The 15,520-nt window shown below is 47.0% G+C and overlaps 1 protein-coding gene across 11 annotated transcripts in view; it reads left to right on the forward strand.

Annotated features, from left to right (window-relative positions):
- The window catches only part of ARHGEF7 (Rho guanine nucleotide exchange factor 7), a 123,501-nt gene that overhangs the window by 20,236 nt on the left and 87,745 nt on the right, over positions 1-15,520 (forward strand). For 6 of the 11 annotated variants that reach the window (XM_072761030.1, XM_072761033.1, XM_026008847.2 and 3 more), the window contains one exon: positions 8,552-8,638. Coding sequence is in view for 2 of the 11 variants with exons in the window: in XM_026008847.2 (XP_025864632.1) it covers positions 8,552-8,638 (87 nt within the window). In the remaining 9 variants the exon portion in view is untranslated. Of the gene's footprint in view, positions 1-7,826; positions 8,382-8,551; positions 8,639-12,327; positions 12,432-15,520 lie in introns of those variants that run through there. The other 5 variants (XM_072761034.1, XM_072761031.1, XM_026008851.2 and 2 more) reach the window with 5 other exon arrangements.

The raw sequence follows: 15,520 nt of genomic DNA on the forward strand, positions 1-15,520 counted from the left end.
TCCCCTAAGCCTGAAGAAAACAGTGGGGGGAGTGGGTTACTGGAGCTGGTGGGAGGTCCTGACAGGAGCTGTGGTCTGCAGTCAAGGCACACAGCCAGTGGTATGTTGGTAAAGGTTTAACAGTGGGTTCCCTGTGGTGAGGAGCCCTGATTTGTAGTGTCTGCCGATTTCTGTGGTGTAAATACTTGTACCACAGATGATTCCAGCTACCAATGAGGTGTTTCTGAACATAGAGCTAGGGTAGGGAGTATGTGTGGTCAGTTCTTGGAAGCAGTTCCAGCACACCACTGTGGCAGCTGCCACCGGATTCCTGCTAGGGCTTCCAATTGGCTGAACCCCCTAGGAATGGGAGTAGGGGAGCCTGGTTGCTGTAGCCCTCAGAGGTCTGCCTCCTGGTGCAGGCTGGTGAAGTATGCAGGTTGCATACATTTGGGGAGGTTATTTCTCCATAGTCCCTGTTTCCTCTTCTAGGTTCTCTGACCCTTTCTATGTTAACATCGTCTCCATGAGTTTAGTAACCTAAGCAGGTAGTATGCTGACTGTTTAATCAGAGACATTTTAGGCTCCTGCACTCAGGGAGCTTGAGTCTAACAGGGGAGATAAGATGTGCACAAGTAAGTCTGGCTACAGGGTGGGGGTTGCATACAGAATCACAGATGTTCAGAGGAAGTGATTCTCTGTAGCTGTGGTGATGAGGCTGTTGATGGCAGAAACCTTTGTTCCTGTGGTTGGGAATTTGATTTCCCAATGGGGGAAAAACAGGGAACATTTCTTCATTAATAATTCAGTTGACTTCTGCCACTAAGTAGGATCCTGGTACCATCAGCATCTTCTGTGAATGTCAGAAGTCCACATCCTTGGGTTCCACCGCAGACCTACTGATTAGACTCTGGCAGGGCATAGTAATGTAACTCTGGGTGTTCTGGTGCACATCTGTGTTTGAGAAACACGGCGTTACAGCACCCGTGTTCCAAATGTGGCTGAAAATCAGTCAGATGAGGGGATTTCAGAGTCCCAACTTCTGAACTGTACTCAAACTACTCAATCAGAATCTCTGGGAATGGCAATCCTGGGCAGTTAGGTGTTTCCCAGAGCATACTCTAGGAGTTTTCTGTATCCTGGATCTTAATCTTTGCAGTGTGCTGGACCTGTTTGAATTAGTTGCCTTGCTAGAAGTGCCTGTTCTTTCTCATGAAGTTTTGTAAACTCAGACTCTCTACGCACTTGTGGTGAAGGCAGCTAGTTGCCTCAGCTGGCATGTTGCTTGGACCAAGAGTGACCAGCTGACAGGACACTGCATGTTCCCATGTTCCCAGCATGCAGTGAGTGGTAGAGAGGAGTTGAGAAGGGGCAAACTGGACAGCTGTGGAGGTCTCTGAAGTATGACCATAACATTGCTGTGATGTAGTTTATTGCAGAGTCTCAGAACTCCTGACACATCCTTTATCAAATATTGAATACAAAAGTTGTCATCTCAAAGGAAAGTCACTATAGCTTTTAAAGGAGTTCATGCCCAGTTGCACAGCTTGTATACTGTCTATGCTTTTGACTGATTAGAGTTCTTGATGGAAAAGCCTGGAGTTAATTACTGTGAGAAATTTGGACAGTATTTCTACAGAGTGAATTGGGCTATTGTTGGTCATTGGAAGGTGGCCACTGGAGAGAGGAACTGTTGTCTCTGGGTTGTGGAGGCATTAGTGATTATATGTAAAGCTGCTGTTTTTTGATGGTGGGGGAGGGAGAGAAACTCCAGCAGGCTCCACACCCAGTGCAAAGCCTGATGTGGGGCTCAATCTACAACCCTGAGATCATGACCTGAGCCAAAAATAAGAGTTGGAAGCCTAACTGACTGAGCCACCCAGGCACCTGGTGCACATTCTCATACACAACTTTTTGTGGATGTGTTTTCATCTCTCTAAGGTAAATACCTAGGTGTGGAATTGCTGGGGCTTAGGTTAACTTCTTGAGAAATTGCCAATTTTCCAAGAATATGCCTTCACAGTCCCACCAGTCAGGTATTGGGTGCCAACGGCCTTCCATCCTTGCCAACACTTGATAGTGTCTATCTATTCTGGTGGGTACGTAGTATTACCTGTGGTTTTAATCTGCATTTACCTGATGACTTGTTCATGTGCTCACTATCACTCATATAGCTTCTTTACTGAGGTGTGCAGGAGGACTGGGGAATATCTTCTTTTGGCATCATTTCTGATTTAGTTCTTCCCCTGCAGTCTCACCCATGACCTCAGCTGTCCTTGGTTACTCACAGTCCTTGAAAACACCACTGGCTTCTCAAATGTCACAGCTTTGAAAATGCAGTTACATTTACCTCTATTGTTTCAGTTCTAACTCATATGTCCCTGTTTTTTTTTTTTTAAAGATTTTATTTATTCATGAGACACACACACACACACACACACACACACACACACACACAGAGAGAGAGAGAGAGAGAAGCAGAGACACAGAGGGATAAGCAGGCCCCATGCAGAAGTCTGATGTGGGACTCGATTCCGGGACTCCAGGATCACGTCCTGGGCTGAAGGCAGGTGCTAAACCACTGAGCCACCCAGGGATCCCCTCAGATGTCCTTTTTGTTGGTTAAACCTCTGGCCTTCCCCTATGTCCACAGTATTTGTGCTTCTTTTCGCTGTGCTTCTATGGTCCACTTGCCATATGTTGTGTGAGATTCTTCCCTGCCTCACTGAGGGCAGGGGCCTTGTTTCTCTCTTCTTTGCAGTCACAGTGCTTATCAAGTGATCTGGCATGAAGCCTAGGTCTAGTATTGTTGAATTAATTTATTATCCTCCCAACAGCTCTGAGAGAAAGGCTAAGCCTTAAACTGGGGATAAGTGTGTAGATCCAGAGGGGTTGGGTGACTTGTCCAAGGTCAGCATGTATGTTACAGGATTAGGTGGTTCTTACTATAGAGTTTTGACTCTTTTACATTACAGTCTTCCATACAAGTATGTTGTTTGAGGTACAGCCTTCTTGGAATGAACTAGTTCCATATACCCATGTGCATGCATGTGGAGACTTTTAAAGGAGTTCATGTCCAGTTGCAGCTTGTGTATGTGCTCACCTGTAACTGACCTGAGAATGTGCCTGAGATCGGGGTAGTCAACAAGCTCATGGAGCTGTCCCAACACCCCCTTCTCCTGCTTCATGTAAAAAGGCAGATCGTTCACTCACATCTCCAAGGCACACTGCTGCAAGATGGAAGACCTCCTGGCTGTGTAAGTAAGAGAGACCTATGGTGTCGAGAAGTGAATGGCTCTAATGTCTGGAATTCTGCAGCCCAGGGGCTGCTTCTTGCTTGCTTTCATAGAGACTGGAGGAGACTCTAATCAGGCTGTTAACTGACGCTTTCAAAATTTTACTTATGATCAATTATACCTGGACTTAGGCTGTATAATTCAGAAGGCATAAAATGACAAAACTCCTTCCATTTCTTATTTTTAGGAATGAGGTTTCTCAGTGTTTACATAAAAAAACCCCAAGACAAGAATAGAATTAATGCTGGACTATATTTCTTTCTAGCAATAAGTGATAGGTGTCCATGAGTAAATAAGCTAATTAAAAAAACAAACAAACCTCTCTATATCTCACTAAGATACACATTTCCAGATAAGGTTTTACATTTTACATTTGGTAATTTTCCTTAAAAGCTTTAAAGAATTGTTCCCATCCTTTGTGTACTCATAATAGTGTGTTACTTTATTTTTTATTTTTTTAGTGTGTTACTTTAGAAGAAAACTTGTTAACAATTAGATCTTTATAACTTAATAATCTTAAAGATAGAGCTGACTTTTGCTCTTTGTGATAGTGTGTGCTACAAAGTCACTGTGAACACTGAACTAGAAACTACTGAAGCAGTGTTCCTCGGGGAAGTGCAGGATTGGTTCCAATAGACACATGATCTTGTAATAGATGTGTTTCTGTTTGAAGACAGCTTATTTATTATGTGTTCTTCATGAATAATTAATTCTTCCTAAGGAAACACTACCTCAGTTACGGCACAGTTGCACACAGATGCAGCAGACACGTACTACATGTTGCATAGGAAAGAAAGCATTATGCAAAGATGAAATACTTGGAATCCTGTGAACACATTAACTAAACCTTACTTGTGGTGGAGCTTACTTTGTGATGGGGCAAAGGGAAGTGTGGTTAAACCTTGTGACCTTGGCCTGTCCAAGGTTTGGAAAACCAAAGGAGAGTAGGTGACTTGGTGACTTACTTGGCAGAAGAGGAAGGCATCAGCAAGGGTGGCATGTGAGATCCAGTGGTTCTACCTCAGGATTTTGGCTTTCACAAATTGGTGATGGTGTCAGCAACGTTCCCTCCCACACTGGCTTGAAAAATTCCTTCAGTCTTGTCTGCTTGGCTTTTTGCCTCAAATTTTTAAGTGTTTCAGCACAAGGGACAAATGCAGTGGAGATCAAGCGCTTAAATGTGAGGCTGCGTTCTGGCACAGGGTCACACTCTTCCATGTCATTGAAATTTTTTTTAAAAATTAAAAAAAAGATTTTATTTATTTATTCCTGAGACACACACACACAGACACAGACAGACACAGACACAGGCAGAGGGAGAAACAGGCTCCATGCAGGGAGCCTGATGTGGGACTCCATCCCTGGTCTCCAGGATCATGCCCTGGGCCAAAGGCAGGCTCTAAACCGCTGAGCCACCCAGGGAATCCCTGAAAATTTTTTCAAGGGCAGAATTCCATTCTGATATTTTGGCTGCTGTGAGAGGGACAATTCTTGGAGTCTTAGGCTGACTTTCATCGCCATCATCATCATCACTGACTCCAGTGCCATGCTTTGCCATCTTGTCCACGTCTTTTTTGGTGGGTTCTACTGCCATTTCTGCCAAAATTTCCTCCACATCTCCTTCCCTCATGTCTCTGAAGCCTTCTCCACTTATCTGCTGTGCAATATGCATTATGTTTTTGACACTGTTCTTAATATTTTCTGTAACACCTTCAAAGCCTTCAAAAATTTTCACGCAGTCTGGCCAAACATTTCCAGCAGTTATTAATGGTGGTCTGCTTGATGCTGTCCCAGGCTGTGTTGATATAATCTATGACATTGCATATACTGATGGATTTCCAGTAGCCCATCATGGTAGTTTCCTCATTGGTGTCAAGAGCCTCCAAAGCCTTGCTGTAAAGCTCCCTGGTGTAATATGCCTTGAAAGCTTTTATTATGCCCTGACTGAGGGGTTGGATGAGAGAGGCAGTGTTTGGGGGCATGAAGAGAACTTCTGTGTCAGGGTGGGCATTTTCAAGTTCTTCATGGTAATGAACTGGGGCATTATCCAAAATTAATAAAATCCTGAAGGCAAGGTTTTTGCTATGGAGATAGCGTTCAGCTTCTGGGATGAAGCAGTTGTGGAACCAATCCCAGAATATTTCGGAGGCCATCCGTGCTTTTTTGTTCCATCTCCAGTGGACTGGCATGCAGTTCAGATTTTTGCCTCTAAGTGCTCGTGGGTTTTGTGCTCTGTGTACCATTACGGGTTTGCACTTAAAGTCACCCTTGGCATTGACACACAGTAGCAAGGCTGCATGGTCTTTGAATGATTCATAGCCAGGAGCCTTGGAGGCCATTTGCATTATATAGGTTCGTTTGCCAACATTCTTATAAAACAAGCCTGTCTCATCAGCATTGAAAACTTGCTCTTCCATATAACCCTTTTCATGTACAATGCTTAGCAAATACTTTTTAAATTCTTCTGCAGCTTCCTGATCTGCAGGACCTGCCTTGCCTGCAAATTTTTCATTGGTATGAACATTTTTCATGTGGTATGGCCTTTTGAAACGTGCAAGCCAGCCTGCACTAGCAGAGAAGGGTTTAACCTTTTCCTGACTCTGGGTAACATGTCTGTAAATTTCCTTGGCTTTCAGCCTCACAACAACACTGTCTACTATGCTCTTTTTATTGGTTGACATCTCTTGAATCCATAAGTTTAGCTGCTTTTCCATCTTTTCCATAGCTGCGTCACACACTATAGAGGTTACTTTAGCACTTTCGGGAGCGGCTGCACGCACAGATCTGCAAATGTCCTCTTCCTTTTTCTGGATGTACCGTATTGTTGATTCATTAACATTGAATTCACGGCCAACAGCACTTTAACTTAGGCCTGAATGAAACTTATCTAACACATGTATTTTCTCTGTAAGGCACATTACAGTCTTCTTGCGTTTGGGAGCATTACCCAGTGCTTTAGCACTATGCTGGGGGGGCCATTTAAATCAGCAAAACCACCAGCAAAAAGCACGAAAATGTGAAAAATGTGGTGCCAGTAGACTGCAAAAAGGATATCTGCTCATGTTACCAGCTGAAACAAGATGGCAGAGCATAACCTTATACAGAGCTAGGAATTTGTGCATAAAGGGCGTTCAAAATTTTACTGCTCTGTATGTGTCTATAAATGAGAAAGAGCCACAAATACTGATTATGGGTTACAAACACATTTTATTGAATGAGTGAATTTGCACAGAATCCATGAATGAGGATGGACTGTATTTGTATGCGACTCTTGCAAAAAAAGTGTGATCAGTAAAATTTGTTTAAAAATGTATTTAGGATACGACTTTGTTGGGGGAAGTGGAATGGAAAGGAGTTGAAGGAGAAGAGAATGTAAAATTTGACTTTTTTTTTAAGATTTTATTTATTTATTCATGAGAGACATACAGAGAGTGGGGGGGGGGGGGGGAGAGGTAGAGACACAGGCAGAGGGAGAAGCAGGCTCCATGGAGGGAGCCCTATATGGGACTCGATCCTGGGTCTCCAGGATCAGGCCCTGGGCTGAAGGTGGCGCTAAACCGCTGAACCACCTGGGCTGCCCAAATTTCTGACTTTTAAACAAGAGCTTGTTCATAATTTTTTAAGATTGAGGATGGGTATTGTATTTCTATTGCTTTTGGAGTCTATTAGACTTTTTTTTAAAGGATGTTTAACAGTTTCAAAATGTCATCAGGAAATCAGAAATTAAAACTTTGCAAACCACTTAAAATTATGAAAGATTTTCACTGCATATTTGGTACATACTTTTTCAAAATTCTTTTATGGAGAGACCAGATGGAGTAAAGCAGCTTTGGCTTAGCCATTCACTGGGAAAAAAAATCCGTTTAATTTGGAGGAAATATGTTGGTAATTTCTTCTACGAATTTTTAAAATACAGGAAAAGGGCCTGATTTTTGCCCTCTTCACACCTGTCAACACCCCGTTTTCTTTATTCAAACTTTAAAAGACCTGAACTCTTTTAAATGAAGCTGAAGTATTCCTGTGAGGCTTGATGGAATGTTGTGATTTCCCCCAAGAAGAACAGAAGTGCGTAGAATGTCCTCAAATGTTACAGTTCTCTATGGTGCTTTAGACTAACTCCCCAAATGGAGAGCCTTCTTCCTCTGCGTTAGAACGGCAGAGGACCCTGTGCCGCCTCTGGCCTCCTGCTCTATATTACTGGGTTTCTCGCCCTTTCTTGCCGGGGCAGGCGGTCAGTAACAGCCTGCACGCGTGGCAGGTGGCCCTCGCAGTTCTCTCTTGGGCCAAAGCACCGGGGAGCTTGCGCGGGCCCTCGCCGAGATAGAGGCCCCCCCTGCGGTAGAGGTTCCCCCCTGCGGTAGAGGTTCCCCCCTGCGGTAGAGGTTCCCCCCCGCGGTAGAGGCCCCCCGCCTGGGGTAGAGGCCCCCCTCCCCCCCCCCCGCCCCCGCGGTAGAGGCCCTCGTACAAGTTCTCCCCCGCTGACTTACTCGCTGACGTAACTGGCTCTAATAGTTGATCATTAATGAAGCACGTGGTATGAATTCAGGGAAGGCAAACATTGCGCCTCGACCCCAACAAGCAAGATTTACGTTGCCAGTTATTTTAAATCATCGTCACTGAACACTCACTCGTTCCCCTCTCCAAGCTGGTGGCAGGGGAGAACTGAAGAAACACAGGGTTCCCGCCAGCCCCTTTGGGGTTGCTCACCGCGGAGGCCGAGCTCTCCTGGGACCTTCCGGGCAGGGCAGTGTCCGCGTGGGCGAGGCCGAGGGCGAGGGCGAGGCCGAGGCCGGGGCGCCGGGAGGAGGAGTCTGCACGTGCGTGGGGCCGGGTGCGCGGCGTCTGAGGACAGGGTCAGGTGCTGGGGGGAGGAGTCTGCGCGTGGGGCCAGGGGAGCTGTGTCCGAGGACAAGAACCACGCGCGGCCTCCTCCATCCCGCGCGTGGGCCCAGGGGCACCGCGTCTATCAGGGGGAAGGCGAGGCCGGAAGAGGCCGCGCGCACCGGGCGGTGGGGGCGCGGCCTGAAGACGTCACTTCCGGCGGCGGCCCACTTCCTGGAGAGGGTAGGGGCCTGAGATTGGTGCAGCCCGGAGGAAGGAAAGCGGGTGAGGAGAGGCGGCGGCCGAGCCGGCGGGCGTCTGGGGCGGCCGGGGTCGGTCCGGGCCGCCGGGGCCGCCCGTCCGCGTCCTCTCGCCCGGGGCCAGCTTGCGGGGGCCGCCGTGGTCGCGCCCACGGCCTGCGCGCCGCGGCTCAGCGCCTGTGCTCTGTGTTGCAGGTTTACCCGGAGCCCCGGAGCGAGAGTGAGTGCCTGAGCAACATTCGCGAGTTCCTGCGAGGCTGCGGGGCCTCCCTGCGGCTGGAGGTGAGCGGGCAGCGGGCAGCGGGCAGCGGGGCGCGGCTGCGGGGCCGGGGGCCGCCCAGGGGTGGGAACGCCGCGCTTGCAGGGCGGGGAGGAGCCGGGCCTTCGCCGCCGGGGCTTGCGGGTGGGTGCCCCACACTGGCGACAGCCGTTTGTCAGGGGTGTAGGCGGAGTCTTTGGCCCCTGCCTTCGCTTGAACGCTGCTTCTGGGGGTTCTCTGGGGACCCGCATTCAGGTCTGGGTCAGCCGCTCCGTTCTCAGCGGGTCGTCAGGCTTAGCGGGGCTGAGATGAAAAGGGCCCGGAGCCCTCCCAGCCTCACTCCTCTCTCTCCCTTCGACAGCCAGGAATGAGGTGTTCTTCAACGTTTGGTGTTCAGGGTAGAGACAAGCTCTGTTGTGGGGAGCGTACGGAGGCGGGGCATCTTTTCCGGGCTGGGCAGCGTTTTGTCACTGGGCTAAATACCGTTTTTCGGTGGCACTTCTCTGGAAATTTCCTTTTCAACTTATTTTACCCTATGCTTTTTCTTGATCGTGGGGTAGGTAGTGCTTCAGATCAGGAGCACTAGTCATTCTTTCATTTAGGAATTACAGGTCAAAGTGGCCGTGGTCAGTTGTGTGCCTGAATCTTTTTCTGCCTGCTGCTTTACCACCCTTCGCCTTTGTTTCCTTATCAGAATAGAGATGATTTACGTCAGGCTCACAGAGCATATGAGTGCATCTCCAATGGAACATATCATGTAGGATGAATTCCGTAGAGCTTTCTTCGCTTAAAAGGACAGACTTAATGTAGGTTTCTTGGAGGAAAAAACCTAAAAGCCCTCAAATCTACAACGGAAGGTCAGACAACTTACCTGCTACTTGAAATTACACAGGAATTGAGATTTTTAAAAAATTACTCTTCTTATGCATGACTGTGAATGTTAAGGTATCTTTTTAGTAGTATTTGACATCTACGAAGAGGTAGCTTATAGTTAAGTGAAAGGCTCTCTTACAGATTCCATAGACCATAGGGCCGTTTAAGAGGGGGCAACATTGTTTTAGAAAGGCTTTGTCGTTTTACCCTTGATTTCCTTCTTGGGCTGGGGGGAATATGCTTTGCTGGTGAGGATCTTTGCTTTTCCTTGACCTTTGTTGTCAGATTGTATTTTCTTCAAACCAAGTCTTGTTTATTGTTACACTTAATTTGAAATTCAGTTTGCACATTAAGATTATAATCTCGCAATGTCCCTGTGGGACTCTTCAAGAAAGTATTAAAGTTGAGTCTTAAAAATCCCTCATCCTTCGCTCTCTGGAGGTTGCTGTGGAGATTTCGTATCCCTGTTCTGTATACTAGTTTGAAGGAGCTCGAGGAGAGGTCACTAACCTCTGTCCTGAGCCTCTTCAACAGTTCTTGGCATACAGTAGGCCTTTCAATACATGTGTAGTTGATTAACTTTTTATTTATAAGGAAACTTGGGTGAGTTGTTTTTAAACAGTAAGTTATCTCTTCTAATAGACATATTGTTATTTTTTCAAGTTCATTTGAAAGTCGCACTTAAAATTCATAGTTACCAGGGATCCCTGGGTGGCTCAGCCGCTTAGCGTCTGCCTTCCGCTCAGGGCATGGTCCTGGAGTCCCGGGATCGAGTCCCACATCGGGCTCCCTGCGTGGAGCCTGCTTCTCCCTCTGCCTGTGTCTCTGCCTCTCTCTCTCTGTGTCTCTCATGAATAAATAAATAAAATCTTAAAAACAAAACAACCCTCATAGTTACCTGAGATAATTGAAATGAGAAGACAGCACATTAAAACCCTCATTGTTGTCATCTCATTTTTCCCCCCTTAGGAAGTTACTCTGAGAAAGCAGTCTGGTATGGTGTGAACCCAACTTGAGCTTTCAGATTTGTTCTAATCAGTGATGTGAAGGGACTGGCCTGTTCAGAAACCTGGCCTTTGCATGTGGACCAAGACTTTAAAGAAAAATATGTAGAGAGGGCAGGGAAGGACCTTGCACTTGAAGTGTTTTAGGCTTGACAGCTTTCATTTTTACAACATTCTGAAAGACAGAGAAATTGTTTGAAATGACAAAACCAGTCCTTAAAACTGATAGCTTGAATTCCAGGTTGGCTTTTGTTCAGTACATGTCAAGGTGCTTTTTTTTCCTCCAGAGTTCAGGGTGAAATGTGTTTGTAATGGACTATTTTTGGCACATGTATTTTACCACCATTTTAAACTATGCTAAGATTTCTTAAAAGAGGAATTGAGCGTAATGATTAGTATTATCCGTCATTTTAATTCAGTGTAGAAAACCGGGTATTTTCTCCAGTGGGTTGTTCTGATTATGGAGAGAGTTTTAATTTAAAGGAACTTTGTACAGTTTGCATTTATTAAATTTTGAGAAGCAACTTAGGTTTTAAGTTGGAAAAATGATTTTAAACTTGGGGAAAACCTTACTTGTAGGAAAAACCACACAGGTGGCTCGGGTGACCTTTTTGTTTTTTCTCTTTGCAACTCATTGTGTATCTTACTTGAATCTTTCATTTCCTTGAATAGTATAGAATTTGATAAGAATTCAGATTTTTCTCCCATGTTCCTAAAGGTAAAGTAAGGTCTCCTGAGAAATGACTGTTTACAACTACCTGGGTAAAGTTGATACTTCTCTTACATACTGACAGAAGGAGGTGTAAGGGTGGTTCTCTCCAGTTACTTTTGAGGGTGATGTGTTGAGAAACCCTAGTTTGCCTAGTATATGTAGCAAGGACAGAATTGTTGTGCAACATAGGAGGGAGAGAGTATCTTGCTAATGGGGACTGAGTGCTCTCTTGCTTAGTTTTCCAGTTTCCATTTGATCTCTGGTTTCAGTTTTTTTTTTTTTTTTTTTTAAATTTTTATTTATTTATGATAGTCACAGAGAGAGAGAGAGAGGCAGAGACACAGGCAGAGGGAGAAGCAGGCTCCATGCACCGGGAGCCTGATGTGGGATTCGATCCTGGGTCTCCAGGATCGTGCCCTGGGCTAAAGGCAGGCGCCAAACCGCTGCGCCACCCAGGGATCCCTCTGGTTTCAGTTCTTAGTTATGTCTTTATTGGTAACCTTTTAAACTTTTTTTTTTTTTTTAATTTTTATTTATTTATGATAGTCATCAGAGAGAGAGAGAGAGAGAGAGAGAGAGGCAGAGACAGAGGGAGAAGCAGGCTCCATGCACCGGGAGCCTGACGTGGGATTCGATCCCGGGTCTCCAGAATCACGCCCTGGGCCAAAGGCAGGCGCTAAACCGCTGCGCCACCCAGGGATCCCTATTGGTAACCTTTTAAAGGACTTCCACATGTTACATGTTTTGCTCCTCATTCTTGACTTATTGCGGCCCTGGTCTGTCAGGGAAGAAGCCTGGCCCAGTGCACCCATTTATTCTCAGCGCTTATCACGTGAACCACCTGTTGTGTATTTTACCTCTAGAGGATAAAAAAAAAAAACCTCTTGGGATAAACATTTGGGCCTTTTTCCTCCTGTGTCCTCCATGGTGTCCCCATTTCATTGGGATCCCCTGTTTTCCCCATTGTGCAGGTGGTAAAGCAGGTGTGGGGCACTCCTGGGGTCCTGCACTGCGTGTTGGGGTTAGAGAACAGAGGGTGGCCGCTGGGAGAGGAAACAGGAGTGGCAGATCTCAGAAAGTGGCTGAGTTTGCTCCAGCCTTTTCCCCACTCTGCTTCCTCCAGGCTAGAGGGGCAGCTCTGCAGGCTGGCGATGTGGCTGTAAGAGCATCTCCTTGTGTGTGAGGGAGGCACTTTGTCTGAAGTCCAGAGAATGAAGAGGAGTTCAGGTGGGTGCTCCAGCATCGGAATCAGCTGGGCTGATACAGTTAGCTAGTGGGAAGGTTTTGGGAAACGTTGCCTTATGTGTTTCCAAAAAACCCTCCTCCACATGCAGTGAAGGACCGATTCTTCTATTATCTTACTATGTGTAATGCTTGGTGCTCTTTGAGATTTTTAAGTCAAAATTATGATTGAAATTTTGTCCAAAAGAATATTTAAAAATCAAAATTAAAATCTGCTTGCTTGGAAACTTAAAATTTGTTGACAAAGGCTTAAGAATTAATTGAAACAAAGTCCAAAGTGTATTTATAGTCTTTTTCCTAGGTATGGAATGCCCCTGGCAGGTGTTACTTTGTCTTAGATTTAGACAGTTGGATAGTTCAACTGCTTACTACAATTTTGTGTAAAGGTATATTTGAGGCCACATGGCATTTTTGTTTTCTCTTTAGCCAGTCCTCTTCACTGTTGACATAGCCGTAAGCTGGAAGTGGTGGGTCATGAATGACCTGGTATTTGATTTTTATTGATAAAATTCTTGAGGTTTATTTGCCATATCTTTGTCAGAACTTGCATTTTATTTAAGGAAGTTGAGTTAAATTTGGGAGATGAGTATTCTCTGAACATCTTGTAGGTATTTGAAAGAAAGTCAAATTCTCTTCAGGTAATATAGTTATATTTAACTTCTCCTGGCAAAAAAGTGTCAAAATTGACCCAGTCTTAAATTTTTGCATCTTGCCAAATTGTTGTGTAGTGTGAGCAATTAGTTATCTGTGTATCCAGGCTGATTTTTCCAGAGTAGGTAACTGCGCTTCAGCTTTGTGGGATAGCTCACTGGTTAGGTAGTGCTGTCCAACAGACAATGTAGGGGGCGCACTCTGTGTTTGGATGGCCTAAGTCTGGATCTGTTAAGAGGCTACCATCTTTAAAATTCAGTAGACTGATACTTGATGAATACAAACATGCCTATACATTTTGTATGTACTATTTTGTTTACTCACAAATATCCTGCACTTGAGCTAGACGTGGGGTGGCTGGTGGGTCTTGGGGCCCAGCTCAGTAGGTGAGCATGCAGGATTTGTACTCTGGTCTGGGGGTTCCACCCAGCGAGTTCTTCCATGTATGCTGCCACCTGGAGTGCAGGAAGCTGAGTTGTTTGATGATGGCAAAGTCGTGCTATTGGACTGATTCCTGGGAAGGGCCATAGGTAAGTTCTGAGTTTAGCTGGTGGCAGGGCTGGCCTTGTGGGCGTGCAACCCCCCCCCCCCCCCCCCGCCAGGTAGTCACATAGCTCTGTACTTGGTTTAATGTTCTGCTCATATCCTCTGAGATTCTGAAGAATCTTGAACCAGGAGGTCTGCATTTTGTTTGTGCTGGACCATTACAGATTGGATGGTTGGTCTGCCCCCGTGGTATGGCTTCCACTGTCCCAGCTCGCCAGTGGCCTGCTGAACAGTGACTGTCGGTGTGCCCCTCCCCAAAGAGAGACGGGAGTAATGAGCTGGAGCCAAGTGTAAAGAAGGAGAGGTGATGGTGTCTCACAGGCTGGGAATTCCTGCCCTGTGTCCTGTTGGCCTGAGGCCAACTAAAGTTTCTGCCATGGGCCCGGCAGGCTTGGGTGAGCCCAGTAGGCTGTGTCCCTTACCCCAGTGAGGAGATGGAGACATGAGACTTAATTCTGGACCTCGGCCATTGTCCATCACACTGTCCATCACACCGTGAAGCCGACTGTCATGAGGTGCTGCTTCTGTTACAGAGTTAGGATTGCATCTTCTCTGGTGCCCTGAGAACTGTCCTGGTGTCCAGGGTACCGCCAACCCTCTGCCTGTCCGTGGTAATGGCAGGACCTAACACAGACCCAGGGTTTTGTTTCTGAAGGATCCTGTGGAGCAAGCAGTCCTCTAGTATTGGGGTGGATGAGGATGTGGGAGCTGACTTGCGCTTCCCCTTGGAGAACCTCCAAGGTGAGGAGGGAGGAAGTCTTGGATTTGTATGTAAACTTTCAGTGCCTCCATGAAAGGGGACTCTGCTAGATACAGGGCAGTGGGCCAGGTGCTCCTGAGGCTCCTGCCAGGTCTGCTGTGTCGTTTTCACTGTCCTCTTCTGTGGCCTCACCTGGCCACCACTTCAGGGCTGGACTTTAGCCCAAGAGTCTCTCCCTTCTTCCACCCTGGTCATGGAAGACAGTTGCTAAGGCCTGCCTGCTGGGCTTCCTGGGACACCCATCGAACGTGGTATCAGTGTGGCTGGCTGGCCAGGCTCCTCTGGGTTGTAGAACTGCATCCACAAGTCGGCCTGAATGCCAAGGAGTGCTGGCATTCCTTCCTGTGTGCGGTGGAATGACATGGCTTTTGGCTCCCACGAGAAGGCAGTTCTCTACCTCCTGTGAGCACACCACTCACGCTCTGCTGCCCCTGGCTGTAGGTGCATGCGCCCATCAGCTTCCCTGGGCTGGGCTGATGGGATCTGGCCTTCATTGGCTGTAGGCTGTTGAGTTACTCCTGTAGCCTGCATGGAGGCTGAAAGCAGAGTCTTCAGCAGGACAGTGAGGGAGGCTTTGCACTTGTGAGGTGTTGGAGCAGGAGGGGACATGAAGAGGTCACTGTAGCCTAGTCTCCCGTTTTTAAGCAGGTGGAGACCCAGAGATGCATGTGGGACATGCATGCGTTCCTGGGAGACTGTGCCAGGAGGGAGTTGTCTTTGTGTTTCTCAGGTTTGCCTGGCTGGTGGGGGCAGGGGAGGGCCTGGGACCGAGGAGGGCAGGGTGGGCTCCCTGAGAGTCTCCGCAGGTGAGCCACTCCTGCCTTCTCTCCTCATCTGCTCTTACTGGATGCTGTGGTGTTCCCCTTGGCCTCCTCTCTCATGCCTGCTGCCTGCGCTGGCCACCAGCATCCCTTGCCCCAATTACCATAGTGGCCCCCTCCTCCTGCAGGCAGGCTTCCTTCATTTTTTTTTTTTTTGTATATTTTTTTAATTGGGGTTCGATTTGCCAACATATAACACCTAGTGCTCATCCCGTCAAGTGTCCCCCTCAGTGCCCGTCACCCAGTCACCCCATCCCCCCACCCACCTCCCCTTCCACTACCTCTTGTTTGTTTCC

Source organism: Vulpes vulpes, chromosome 6 (assembly GCF_048418805.1).
Source record: "Vulpes vulpes isolate BD-2025 chromosome 6, VulVul3, whole genome shotgun sequence".
Classification (NCBI taxonomy): Eukaryota; Metazoa; Chordata; class Mammalia; order Carnivora; family Canidae; genus Vulpes; species Vulpes vulpes.